Source organism: Heterodontus francisci, chromosome 1 (genome assembly GCF_036365525.1).
Source record: "Heterodontus francisci isolate sHetFra1 chromosome 1, sHetFra1.hap1, whole genome shotgun sequence".
Taxonomy (NCBI): domain Eukaryota; kingdom Metazoa; phylum Chordata; class Chondrichthyes; order Heterodontiformes; family Heterodontidae; genus Heterodontus; species Heterodontus francisci.
In genome coordinates, this window is record NC_090371.1 from 88,026,619 (window position 1) to 88,038,782 (window position 12,164).

The 12,164-nt window shown below is 43.0% G+C and overlaps 1 protein-coding gene across 1 annotated transcript in view; it reads left to right on the top strand.

Moving 5' to 3' along the window:
• Positions 1-12,164, top strand: part of LOC137370639 (probable phospholipid-transporting ATPase IM) — a 440,540-nt gene that overhangs the window by 229,753 nt on the left and 198,623 nt on the right. Inside the window, exons 11-12 of the mRNA XM_068032731.1 lie at positions 4,722-4,810; positions 10,844-11,040. Coding sequence (XP_067888832.1) covers positions 4,722-4,810; positions 10,844-11,040 — 286 coding nt within the window. The remainder of the gene's footprint in view (positions 1-4,721; positions 4,811-10,843; positions 11,041-12,164) is intronic.

Below are 12,164 nucleotides of genomic sequence, written 5' to 3' on the forward strand. Positions count from 1 at the left end.
GGTCAAAGTCCTGGAACTCCCTCTCTAACAGCCCTCTGGGTGTACCTACACGACATGGACTGCAGCGGTTCAAGTAGGTGGTTCAGTACCAAGGGCAATTAGGGTTGGGCAATAAATGCTGGCCTTGCCTGTGATGCCAACATCTCATGATGAATTCATACAAAATAAGAGCAGAACATGTTTTGGAACCAGTATATGGCAGAGTAGACATGCGATGCCCGCAAAGTGATGTGTATGTAATCAATGATACCCTGCACCATGGGGAAGCCTGCACTCCTAGCAAAGCCATGTGTTCACTGTGCCTGCTGGAATGAATGAAATATAATTAGCTCTCTTCAAAAAGAGAGCCTCAGTGACCTCCTTTACTCAACAGTCACAAATATCTCCAGCTCCAGTCTGGAAGGAGCCAGACGCATAAAAGTTACTGGCCATGGTCACAGCCACAGGCAATGTGCGCCTTGACTTACTCTGAGCTTGCAGTTGTGGCTGCAGCATGTGACAAATTTCAGTGAAGACATCCTTATTGAAGCGCCGACGTCACGCATATCATTCCTCTCCGAGGTTCAAGTCGGAGAATTGCTCCCTGAATACCCTGGGTAGAAATGGATTCTTGCTGAGTGCCCTTCTCCCCCACCTCCTTCTCACTCTTTTAGCAGCTTGTGCTGCATGGTCTCTGCTCATTTTCCCTAGCATGCTGTATTCCAAGGGGATTGCCCGCGTCATGTCTGGGAGCAACTGGTTTTTGCAGAAGCCTTCAAGTTAGCAATACGTTCCACTACATCTGCCACACAACCACCTGTCGGCCTGCAACTTTAAAGAACTGAAGAAAGCACCAAGCACTTGTAAAATCGTAGCAACAGCCAGAAGAAATCACCCGGCAATTAACCTGTAACTAGTTGATGATCCCTTTAAATAGGGCTGGTGGGTGTTCTTCCTGCTGCAGAATGCATGTTCAATTGTGTGAGGGCGTTGGCTGGAACGTTGAGCTTCAAATTGGCACTGTTAGACGCTGAATGCGTGCTAACGCATCACCAATATGACACCCGGTGTGGTTTGCAGTGGAAGCATGTACGCCTGTATTGGATTGCATTTGGTCCTTGAACAGCATCTATAGCGCCTTAACAGCGGGCCCTTCTGAGCCCAATTTCATGTCCATAGATAAGGCTTTCTGCAGCAGAAGAGTGAGACGGGGAAGAGACTGGCTATGATATGAATGCAGGCTCATGTTCTCAAACAGGAGCTAGCTGAGCTTGGGTTCAAGTTGTACTTCTGGGCTTTACCTGAGGTGGTAGTAAGAAGGTTAATGAAGTTGAAGCTAGTTTTGCAAGCAGAGAAGTTTGTTTCAATTTGCTTTTAGTGGTTGCAGAGAGAATGGATGCATTGGTTGTAATCTTCTAAAATTTCTTCGATTCTGGATAGGTTCCAGTGGATTGGAAAATCGCAAAAATAAAGCCCCTGTCAAGAAAGGAGGGAGACAGCGAGAAGTTATAGACCAGTTAGCCTAACATGAACATCTGTATTTGGGAAAATGCTGGAATCTATTATTAAATAGTAGCAGGACATTCAGAAAATCATAATACAATCAAGTCGAGTCAACATGGTTTTATGAAAGGGAATAATGTTTACAAATTCTTTAGATTTCTTTAAGGATTTAACAAGCCGGGTGGATAAAGAGAAGCAGTCGATGTAGTACATTTAGATTTCCAAAATGCATTTGCAAAGGTGCCACACAAAAGGTTACTGCACAAGATAACAGCTCATGGTGTTGAGGGTAATATGGATAGAGGATTGGCTAACTAACAGAACGCAGAGTCGGGATAAATGGGGCATTTTCAGGTTGGGAAACTGTAACTCGTAGGGTGCTACAGGGATCATTGCTGGGGCTTCAACTATTTATGATTTAGATTAATGACTTGGATGAAGGAACAGAGTGTATTGCAGAAAAATTTGCGGACGTTACAAAGATAAGCCAATTGTGAGGAGGACACAAAGAGTCTTCAAAGAGATATTGGTAAGTTAGGTAATGGGCAACAATTTGGCATATGGAGTATAATGTGGGAACGTGTGAGGTTATCCACTTTGGTGTGAAGAATAGAAAAGCAGAATATTATTTAAATGGAGAGAGACTACAGAATGCTGCGGTACAGAGAGATCCGGGTATTCTTGTACATGAAGCATAAAACGCATGCAGGTACAACAAGTAATTGGGCAGGCAAATTGGATGTTGACCTTTATTGCATGGCGAATGGAGTATAAAAGTACAACTGTACAGGGCGTTGGTGACACCGCTCCTAGAGTACTGTGTACAGTTTGGGTCTCCTTATTTAAGGAGCGATATACTTGCATTGGAGGCAGTTCAGAGAAGCTTCACGAGGTTAATTTCTGGGATAAAGGGGTTGCCTTATGAGGAAAGGTTGAGTAGGTTGGGCCTATACTCATTGGAGATTAGAAGAATAAGATGTGATCTTCTTGAAACATGGTGGATGCTGAGAGGATGTTTCCCTCATGGGGGCATAGTTTCAGAGTGAGGGGTCTCCCATTTGAGATGAAGGTGAGGAGGAATTTCTGCTCAGAGTACATCAGAAGTAGTAAAAGTGACCATGTAAACATAGAAGAAACTATTAAGTGCAATATAATGCCTATCAAACAGCCACTAGGAGTAGAAATGTAAGTGAACAGATCACAAATGTAGAAATTGTAGAGTGATGTTTGAGGAGGAATGTGTAATTTTTATTCTTTCTTGGGATGTGGGTGTCGCTGGCAAAGCCAGTATTTGTAGCCCTTCCCTAAATGCCCTTGATAACTGAGTGATTTACTAGGCCATTTCAGAGGGCAGTTAAGAGTCAACCACATTGCTGTGGGTCTGGAGTCACATGTAGGCCAGACCAGGTAAGGACAGCAGTTTTTCCCTGAAGGAAATTAGTGAACCAGATGGGTTTTTATGACATCAGTGATAGTTTCATGGTACCGTCACTGAGACTAGCTTTTAATTTCAGATTTTTTTATTAATTGAATTTAAATTTCAGCAGCTGCTGTGGTGGGATTTGAACCCAGGGCATTAACCTGGGCTTCTGGATTACTAGTCCAGTGACATTACCACTGCACCACCGTCTCTCCATAATTGAATGTATCAAAGGAGAAGTTAAGGATAAGGAGGGAGAGTGAGTTGCAATCACAATGAAACCAGATTTATTTACAATTTTGACAGTCTCAGTTAATGTCTGGACTGGGCAGAAGTCTGATCGGAGAGTATTTAACAGCAAATAGTGGGAGAGCTACGAGCATATTTGTGGCAACAGTGGATTCTGGATTTTTTGAGTCAAAAGCCACAATATTTGTTGGAGGGGGGGCGGTTGTAGAGGCAGGGAATCCCAGAAATGTGTGTAACGCAGAATCCTGTTGAATTTAATGACAGGATGACATTTAAATTTTTTTCTTTTCTTGACTGGCTTTTAGGCAGGGAGGCCGCAGCTGGGGAGCACAGAGGAAGGAAAAAGAGGGATATTGGTTGGGAAGGGGAAAGACGTTGTGGTAGGGTGTAGTGCTTTTGATCACAGCCCACAGAGAGACATCCCGGTTCAGCCTGGAGATCGGAAGACTTTAGATCACGCGGGGATGGGGTCGGTTGATTGTAGGGAGTGAGGCCATTTTCTGGGAGGAAAGCCCAATGTGACAGGTTCGCTTGAGGGGCTGGGGGGAAGCAATTAACCAGCTGGATATTGCAGCTCCTGCCTCCCTTTAGTTTCCAGGTTTCTCAACCCCTGGGAAACCCAGCCTGCAGCTGTTAAATGTAAAAGTCTGTTAAAATTTTAGGCACGCAGCTTCATTGGCAAATTTAAATTACAGACCCACCTCTCAAAAGCATGTAATCGCCTGCTCCAGAAAGTAGGCAGGTTGGAGTTGAGTTTCAGATTTTTCAGAATTTTGCCCCTGCTCATCTGTGCTGAGCTGTTAAGGTTCCTCCCAAAGTGAAGGTTGGATCATGAACAGAGTTGTAAAGAGTTGGTTTAATTGCACATTATACTATAGTGTCTTCTTAGAATCACACAGCACAGGAGCCCCTTCAGTCTGTCATGCCTGTGCAGGCACTTTGAAAGAGCTATTCAATTTTCCCCACTTCCCTACTCCTTCCCTATAGCCCTGCAATTTTTTCTTTTCAGGTATATATGTAATTCCCTTTTGAAAGTTACTATTAGATTTGCTTTCACTGCCCTTTCAGGTTATGCATTCTAGACAATAACAACTGCTTGTGTAAAAGAAATTCTCATCTCCTCCAGTCCCAATTATCTTAAATCTTTGACCTCTGATTACTGACCCTCCTCCCAGCAATTTCTCCCAATCTATTCTATCAAAACTCCTCATAATTTTAGCACTTGAATTGAATTTCCCCATAACCTTCTCTGCTTACTAAAAGCAATCCCTGCTTCTCCACTTAACTGAAGGCTCTCATCCCTCCCCGATAATGTTCTAGTCAATCTCCTGCATCCTTCCAAAACCTTGACATCCTTCCTAAAGTGTGGTGCCCAGAATTGTACACAAAACTCCAACTGAGGCTTAACAAGTGATTTATAAAAGTTTATTATATCTTACTTGCTTTCATACTCTGTGCCTTTATTTATAAAGCTAAGGATCTATATGCTTTTTAGCAGTGGTGTTGTAGAACCATTCTGAAAATGTTACAAGGTATTTCTTACATTAAACTTATCACTTCTTATTTCAAGGACAGGATACAAAACTCATGCAGAATAGTGGATTGTCAGCTTTTAAACGAACTAATATAGATCGACTGATGAATGTTCTGGTTTTATGGGTAAGTGCATATAATTAATCCATTTCCTTTCTTAAGGGTCAACCGTATGAATAATCATTGATGTGTAGCAGAGTTTGCAAACAGACCAGTTGAGTGGAAGCGACTTGATGGTTATTCAAAGGTGACTTTAAAAAGGGCATTAAAATTTTGTTGGAATTTTGCCAAGCATTCTTGAAACACACTATGCTAGATTTGAGTATATTGGCAATATGGGGAATTTTGCACTGCAACAGAAGCTTTGTTCGCTGCAACTTTTCTCAAGTAGTTTAAACTGTCACTATTTAAATGAAGTAATTCAAATTTGATGTGTCATACATTCAAAATGATGTGATGATATGTGATGATTCTAGTGTTCAGCTCCATTCACAATTTCACTGATAACAAAGTGGCCCATCCCAGCCGACGGCACAACCTGGATAACACGCAAGCTTGGGTTGACAATGGCAAGTAATATTCATACCATGTAAGTGCCACATAACGATCATCTTGAAAAGTGAAACCTTAGCTATCACTCCTTGACCTTAAATAGCACCTGTCACCCACTATCAGCATCTTGGGGATCACCAAGAGCCTTAACTGGACCAGTCATATAAACACTGTGGCTACAGAAGGAGGGCAGAGGGTAAGTACTCTGTAATGAGCATCTCCTGACCCTTCAAAACTGCTTCGTAATAAGGCTAAAATTAGGTGTGTGATGGAATACTTATCACTTGTGTGAAAGGATGCAGTCACAACAACACTCAAGAAGCTTGACATCATCCAGAACGTAATAATTTGCTGTTTTGGTGCTCCATGCCTTTGGATCCGGTATCCACACCCTCCATTGCCAGTGCACTGTGGATGAAGTACTTGTGATTTACAGAATGCACGATAGCAACTCAGCAAGGTTCCTTTGACAGCACCTCCCAGCCTTATATTGAAAAGGAACATCATCACCTCCAAGTTCTGTTCCAAGTCAAACAGTCATCCTGAATTGGAAGTATAGTGTAATTCCATCATAATCACTGCATCAATATCCAGGCATTCCCTATCGGCCACTTGTGGAAGCTAATTACCACAAGGACTACAACAACTCAAGGACACATACTTTGGGAAACTAAGGATGGGGAATGGAGCTACAATAATTAACCTTTCTTCTTTCGGAGAGGTTTTTGTTGGAGCTGCGCATAAGTCCCTGGAAATTATGATGTCGCCTAACAGTGGAGTAACTCAAGTTATAATTTCATAAAAACATAGAAACATAGAAAATAGGAGCAGGAGTAGGCCATTCGGCCCTTCGAGCCTGCACCGCCATTCAATACTATCATAGCTGATTGTCCAAACTCAGTACCCTGTTCCCGCTTTCTCCCCATATCCCTTGATTCCTTTAGCCCTAAGAACTATATCTAACTCTTTCTTGAATATATTTAATGATTTGGCCTCAACTGCTTTCTGTGGTAGAGAATTCCACAGGTTCACCACTCTCTGGGTGAAGAAATCCCTCCTCATCTCAGTCCTAAATGGTTGTTGACTTTTGCATTGGAAAGTAGATCCAGTGATGTAGACACATCATTCCAATGGAACAATTTACCTCATTCAGCAAGATTTGAATTTTAGTGGTCTAACCACTTTTAAAAAAAATTCATTCATGGGATATGAACGTCACTGGCAAGGCCAGCATTATTTTCCTGTTCCTAACTGCCCTTGACAAGGTGGTCGTGAGCCACCTTCTTGAACTGCAGCAGTCCATGTGGTGTAGATATGCCCACAGTGCTGTTCGGGAGTATGACCCTGCGACAGTGAAGGAATGGTGATATAGTTCCACATCAGGATGGTTTGTGACTTTTTTTATTTGTTCTTGGGAAGTGAGCTTTGCTGGCAAGGGCAGCATTTATTGCCCATTCCTAATTGCCCTTGAGAGGGTGGTGATCAGCTGCTTTCTGCAACCGCTGCAGTTCATGTGCTATAGGTTTACCCACATTGCTGTTAGGGAGTTCCCTGAATTTAACCAAGCAACAGTGAAGGAATGGTGATATAGTTCCAACTCAGGATGGTGTGAGACTTGGATGGGAACTTGCAGTGGTGGTGTTCCCATTGCAGCTGCTGCCCTGGTTCTTCTAGGTGGTAGAGATCATGGATTTGGAAGGTGCTGTCAAAGGAACCTTGGCGAGTTGCTGCAGTGCATCTTGTAGATGGTACTGCCACAGTGTGCTGGTAGTCAAAGAAGTGAATATTTAAGGCGGTAAATTAGTGTCAATCAAGCAGGCTGCTTTGCCCTGGATGGTGTTGAGCTTCTTGAGTGTTGGTGGAGCTGCACTCATCCAGGCAAGTAGGAGTATTCTATCACACTCCTAACTCGTGCCTTGTAGATGGTGGACAGGCTTTGAGGAGTTAGGATGTGAGTTATTTTCTGCAGAATATCCAGCTTCTGACCTGTTCTTGTAACCACAGTATTTATTTGGCTGGTCCATATAAGTTTCTGGTCAATGGTAACTCTGCAGGATGTTGATGGTGAGGGATTCAGCAATGGTAATCCTATAAAACATCAAAGGGAAATGGTTGGATTTTCTCTTAGAGTTATACAGCACAGAAATAGGCCCTTTGCCCCATCGTGCCTGTGCCTGCCATCAAGCACCTATCTATTCTACTCCCGTTTTCCAGTATTTGGCCCGTAGCCTTGTATACTATGGTGTTTCAAGTGCACATCTAAATACTTCCAGCCCAGGCAACATCCTGCTAAATCTCCTCTGCACGTTCTCCAGTGCAATCGCATCCTGTAGTGCGGTGACCAGACCTGTACACAGTGCTCCAGCTCTGGCCTATCTAGTGTTTTATACAGCTTCATCATAACCTCCCTGCTCTTATATTCTATTCCTCAGCTAATAAAGGCAAGTGTCCCATATGCCTTCCTAACCACCTTATCTACCTGTGTTGCTGCCTTCAGTGATATATGGACAAGTACATCAAGGTCCTGTAGGAGATGGCACTTGCGTGGCATGAATGTGACTTGCCACTTATCAGCCCAAACCTGAATGCTGTCCAGGTCTTGCTGCATGCAGGCACAGACTGCTTTAGTATTTGAGGATTTGTGAATGGTACTGAACACTGTGCAATCATCAGTAAATGTCCCCACTTCTGACCTTATGATATGGTGAAGGTAGATCTGGCATCTGGGTAAATGCCAGTGTTGTAGCTGTACTGGAACAGTTTGGCTAGCGGCTACTTCTGGAGCACAAATCTTCAGTACTACAGGGATGTTGTCAGGGCCTTTTCTGTATTCAGTGCATTCAGCCATTTCCAAATATTACGTGGGGTGCATTGAATTGGCTGAAGACTGGCATCTGTGATGCTTGGTCCCTTAGGATGAGGCCAAGGTGGATCATCGACTCGGCACTTCTGGATGAAATTGGTTGCAAATGCTTCAGTCATGTCTTTTGCACTGACCTTCTGGGCTCCCCCATCATTGAGGATGGGATATTTGTGGAGCCTCCTCCACCTCCTGTTAGTTGTTTAGTTGTCCACCACCATTCATGCTGAATATGGTAGGACTGCATAGCTTTGATCTGATCCGTTGGTTGTGGGATCTCTTAGCTCTGTCTGTTGCATGCTGTTTCCGCTGTTTGGTGCAAGTAGTCCTGCGTTGTAGCTTGGGTGACACCTCAGTTTTTGTTGTGCCTGGTGCTGCTCCTGGCATGCTGTCCTTCTCATTGAACCAGGGTTGATCCCCTAGATTGATGGTAATGGTAGAGAATCCATATGTGGGTCATGAGGTTACAGATCATGTTTGAATACAGTTCTGCTGCTGCTGTTGGTCCACAGCGCCTCATGGATGCCCAGTTTTGAGGTGCCAGATCTGCTCTGAATCTATCCCATATAGCACAGTGGTAGTGCCACACAATACGATGGAGGGTATCCTCAGTGTGAAGATGGGACTCTGTTTTCACAAGGACTGTGTGGTGGTGACTTCTAACATTCCTATCATGGACAGATGCATCTGCAGCAGGTAGATTGGTGAGGACGAGGTCTAATAGGCTTTTCCCTCTTGTTGGTTCCCTCACCACCTGCCACAGGCCCAGTCCGTCAGATATGCCCTTCAGGACTCGGCTAGCTTGGTAAGTTGTGGTTCTACCGTGCTAATCTTGGTGATGGACATTGAAGTCCCCCACCCAGAGTACATTCTGTGCCCTTGTCACCCTCAGTGCTTCTTCGAAGTGGTCTTCAACATGGAGGAGTACTGAGTCATCAGCTGAGGGAAGATGGTACGTGGTTATCAAAGGAGGTTTCCTTGCCCATGTTTGACCTGATGCCATGAGACTTCATGGGATCCCAAGTCGATGTTGAGGACTCCCAGGGAAACTCCCTCTCGACTGTATACCACTGTTTCAATTCCAGATTTTTATTAATTAACTGAATTTAAATTGCGCCAGCTCCTGTGGTGGGATTTGAACCTTTGTCCCCACAGTATTAGCCTGGGTCTCTGGATTAATAGTCCAGTGACATTACCACTATGCCACCATCTGCCCATGTGGTACTGCTACACAACACAATGGAGGGTGTCCTCAGACTAAAGACTGGAATTCATCTCCACAAGAGCTGTGTGGTGGTCACTCCTACCAGTACTGTCATGGACCAATGCATCTTTAACAGGTAGATCAGGGAGGACAAGATCAAGTAATTTTTTCCCTCATGTTGGTTCTCTCATCACCTGCTGCAGTCTGACAGTTATGTCCTCAGGACTTAGCCAGCTCGGTCCGTAGTGGTATTACCAAATCATTGAAGTCCCCCACCCCGAGTACATTCTGTGGACTTGCTCAGTATTTCTTCCAGTGCTTTTCATCACGGAGAAGTATTGATTCATCAGCTGAGGGAGGGTGATATGTGGTAATCAATAGGAGATTTCCTTGCTCGTATTTGGCCTGATGTCCTGGGATTTCATGAGGTCCTAAGTCATTGTTAAGGATTCCTAGGGCCACTCCCTCTTGACTGTATACCATTGTACTGCCACCTCCAGTGGGTTTGTCCTGTCGATGGTGATGGAGGAGTCTGGGTCATTGGCTGTAAGGTATGATTCAGTGTGCATGACTATGTCAGGCTTTTGCTTGACTAGTCTGTGGGACAGCTCTCCCAATTTTGACACAAGTCCCCAGATATTAGTGAAGAGGATTTTGTACAGTCAATTGTGCAATGTGTATCTTTCTCAATTCTGGTGTCTAGAAAGATGCCAGGTGGTCTGTCCAGTTTTATTCTTATTTGACATTTCTGTCGACATTTGATGCAACTGAGTGACTTGCTCGGCCACTTTAGAGGGCAGTTAAGAGTCACCCACATTGTTGTGGGTTTGTAATCAGTCAGCTAGACCAGGTATGGATGGCAAATTTCCTTCCCTGAAGGATATTAGTGAACCCGATGGGTTTTCACAATTCAGCAGTTTCATGATCTGACTAGCTTTTTAATTCCAGATTTATTAATTAAGTTTAAATGCCCCCAGTTACCATGGTAGGATTTGAACTCCTGTCGCCAAAGCATTAATCAAGGTCTCTGGATTACTAGTGCAGTAACTACCACATTGCTACCATTTCCCTTTGCTCAGTTCAGTGCAATCAGAATTCATGCCATATGAGTTTAAATTTAATTTCACAGGAATACATTGTGTACTTAAGGGAAAGGCACCTGGAAATAAATACCCCCAAAATTTAACTTGCTTCTCCTGAAGTTGAAAAAGTATTGATATTTTAGAAGAGCCTTTACCTATGGCCCTGTTTTAAAGAAGTGCATGTACTTCTCAATGTTAGTTTGCACTATGTCTGTGTTTTAAGTAGTCACAGTTTCCTTTGAGTTAAGTCCAATGGCAGTAATTTTAACGGGGGTTCTCCCTATCTCTGCCCTAACTTTGGTGGAAGATCAATGTAAACAGCTATTTCTCCAAGTTTTCCACCATTCCTTACTTATGTTAAATCGGAGAACCCCATACCCCCAAATCAAAATAACTAATCAGGTAGGCATTATTTACTGCTGATCTCAAAATAACATTGGTGTTTTGTTCTGTGATTGCAGATTTTTGGCTTCCTCGTCATCATGTGTACAGTACTGGCTATTGGAAATGGTATCTGGGAATCTTATAAAGGGTACTACTTTCAGATCTACTTGCCTTGGGACTATGACACAACAAATTCTTCCTTCTCTGGATTCCTTATGTTCTGGTCATATGTGATCATTCTGAATACTGTTGTCCCAATTTCTCTTTATGTGAGGTAGGTGTTTTAACTTCCAGCCCAGTATTATTTAATAAGTTCTTTGAATGCATATATCATTCACTGAATATACTAGTTGATCTCCCACAGTATTGGCTCAAATGTGTATCTTTTTCTATATCTTTCTGGTTGCTTCTCTCCCACCGTCCAATTCTTTTTCTTTTCTTCTGTTTCTCTCTGACACACTTTCATCATCTACTTATCTTTCTACCTACACCTCTTTCTGCCCCCTCTTTTTGTAATTCTCTATTTCCACTCCCGTATATCTTTCATTTTTTTCTGTATGTCTATCACTCTGTTTTATCATCTATTTAATGTTCAACATCCAGCTAGCTTTCTTACTATTTCTGTCTTCTCTTTCTATAATTCTCTTCTTCCTTCTGTCTCCACTGCTGCATAGCTCTCACTTTCTCTGTAAGTTTCTCTCAATGTTTCTCTTTATCTGTAAATCTGCATTTTGTTTTCTCACTTTTTTATGTCAACTGCTCTCATTTCCTTTTGATACCTCTGTCACACTCTCCTTTTTCTTTCACCTCCCATGAAGGTGTCTAATCTGTCCTGGGATGCCAAGGCAGAATTTTGCTCTCAGGCACCAGCATTCTCTTTAGATGTGTGCAACCACCACAAATATTTCAATTACTTTATATGCAAAGAAATTAAAGACTGATGCATTCTCCCAATCCAGCCTCCGATGTCACATGGATGGTCTGTTTTTCTTTGAATGTTGGGAAACAAGTTTTTGCTGCTCCATACCTGCTGTCCAGTCGACCTTGGAATTCCACTGAATTACTCTAAGAAATCTTGTACTGCCCAGTAGTTTTAACAGCAAGTGGCAGTTCACTTCTCCGAACCATCTAGAGAGAAACTAGTAGTTGGGGCTGGGACCAGAATCTGGTAAAGAGCATTTGCCAAGAACCTGAGAAACTGCAGGTGGACATGGGGATGACAGAATAGCAATATCTTTTGTGAAACTGAGGCGAGAGGAGTGCACTGTTTATTCTAGTTCCAGTTCTCCAAGGGTCACAACATATATTTAAATTTTTTCCCACTTACCGATATGGTCAATCATAGACTCTATTTTTAACCCAGAACAAAACACCAGACCAAGTTGCTTTAATAAAGAA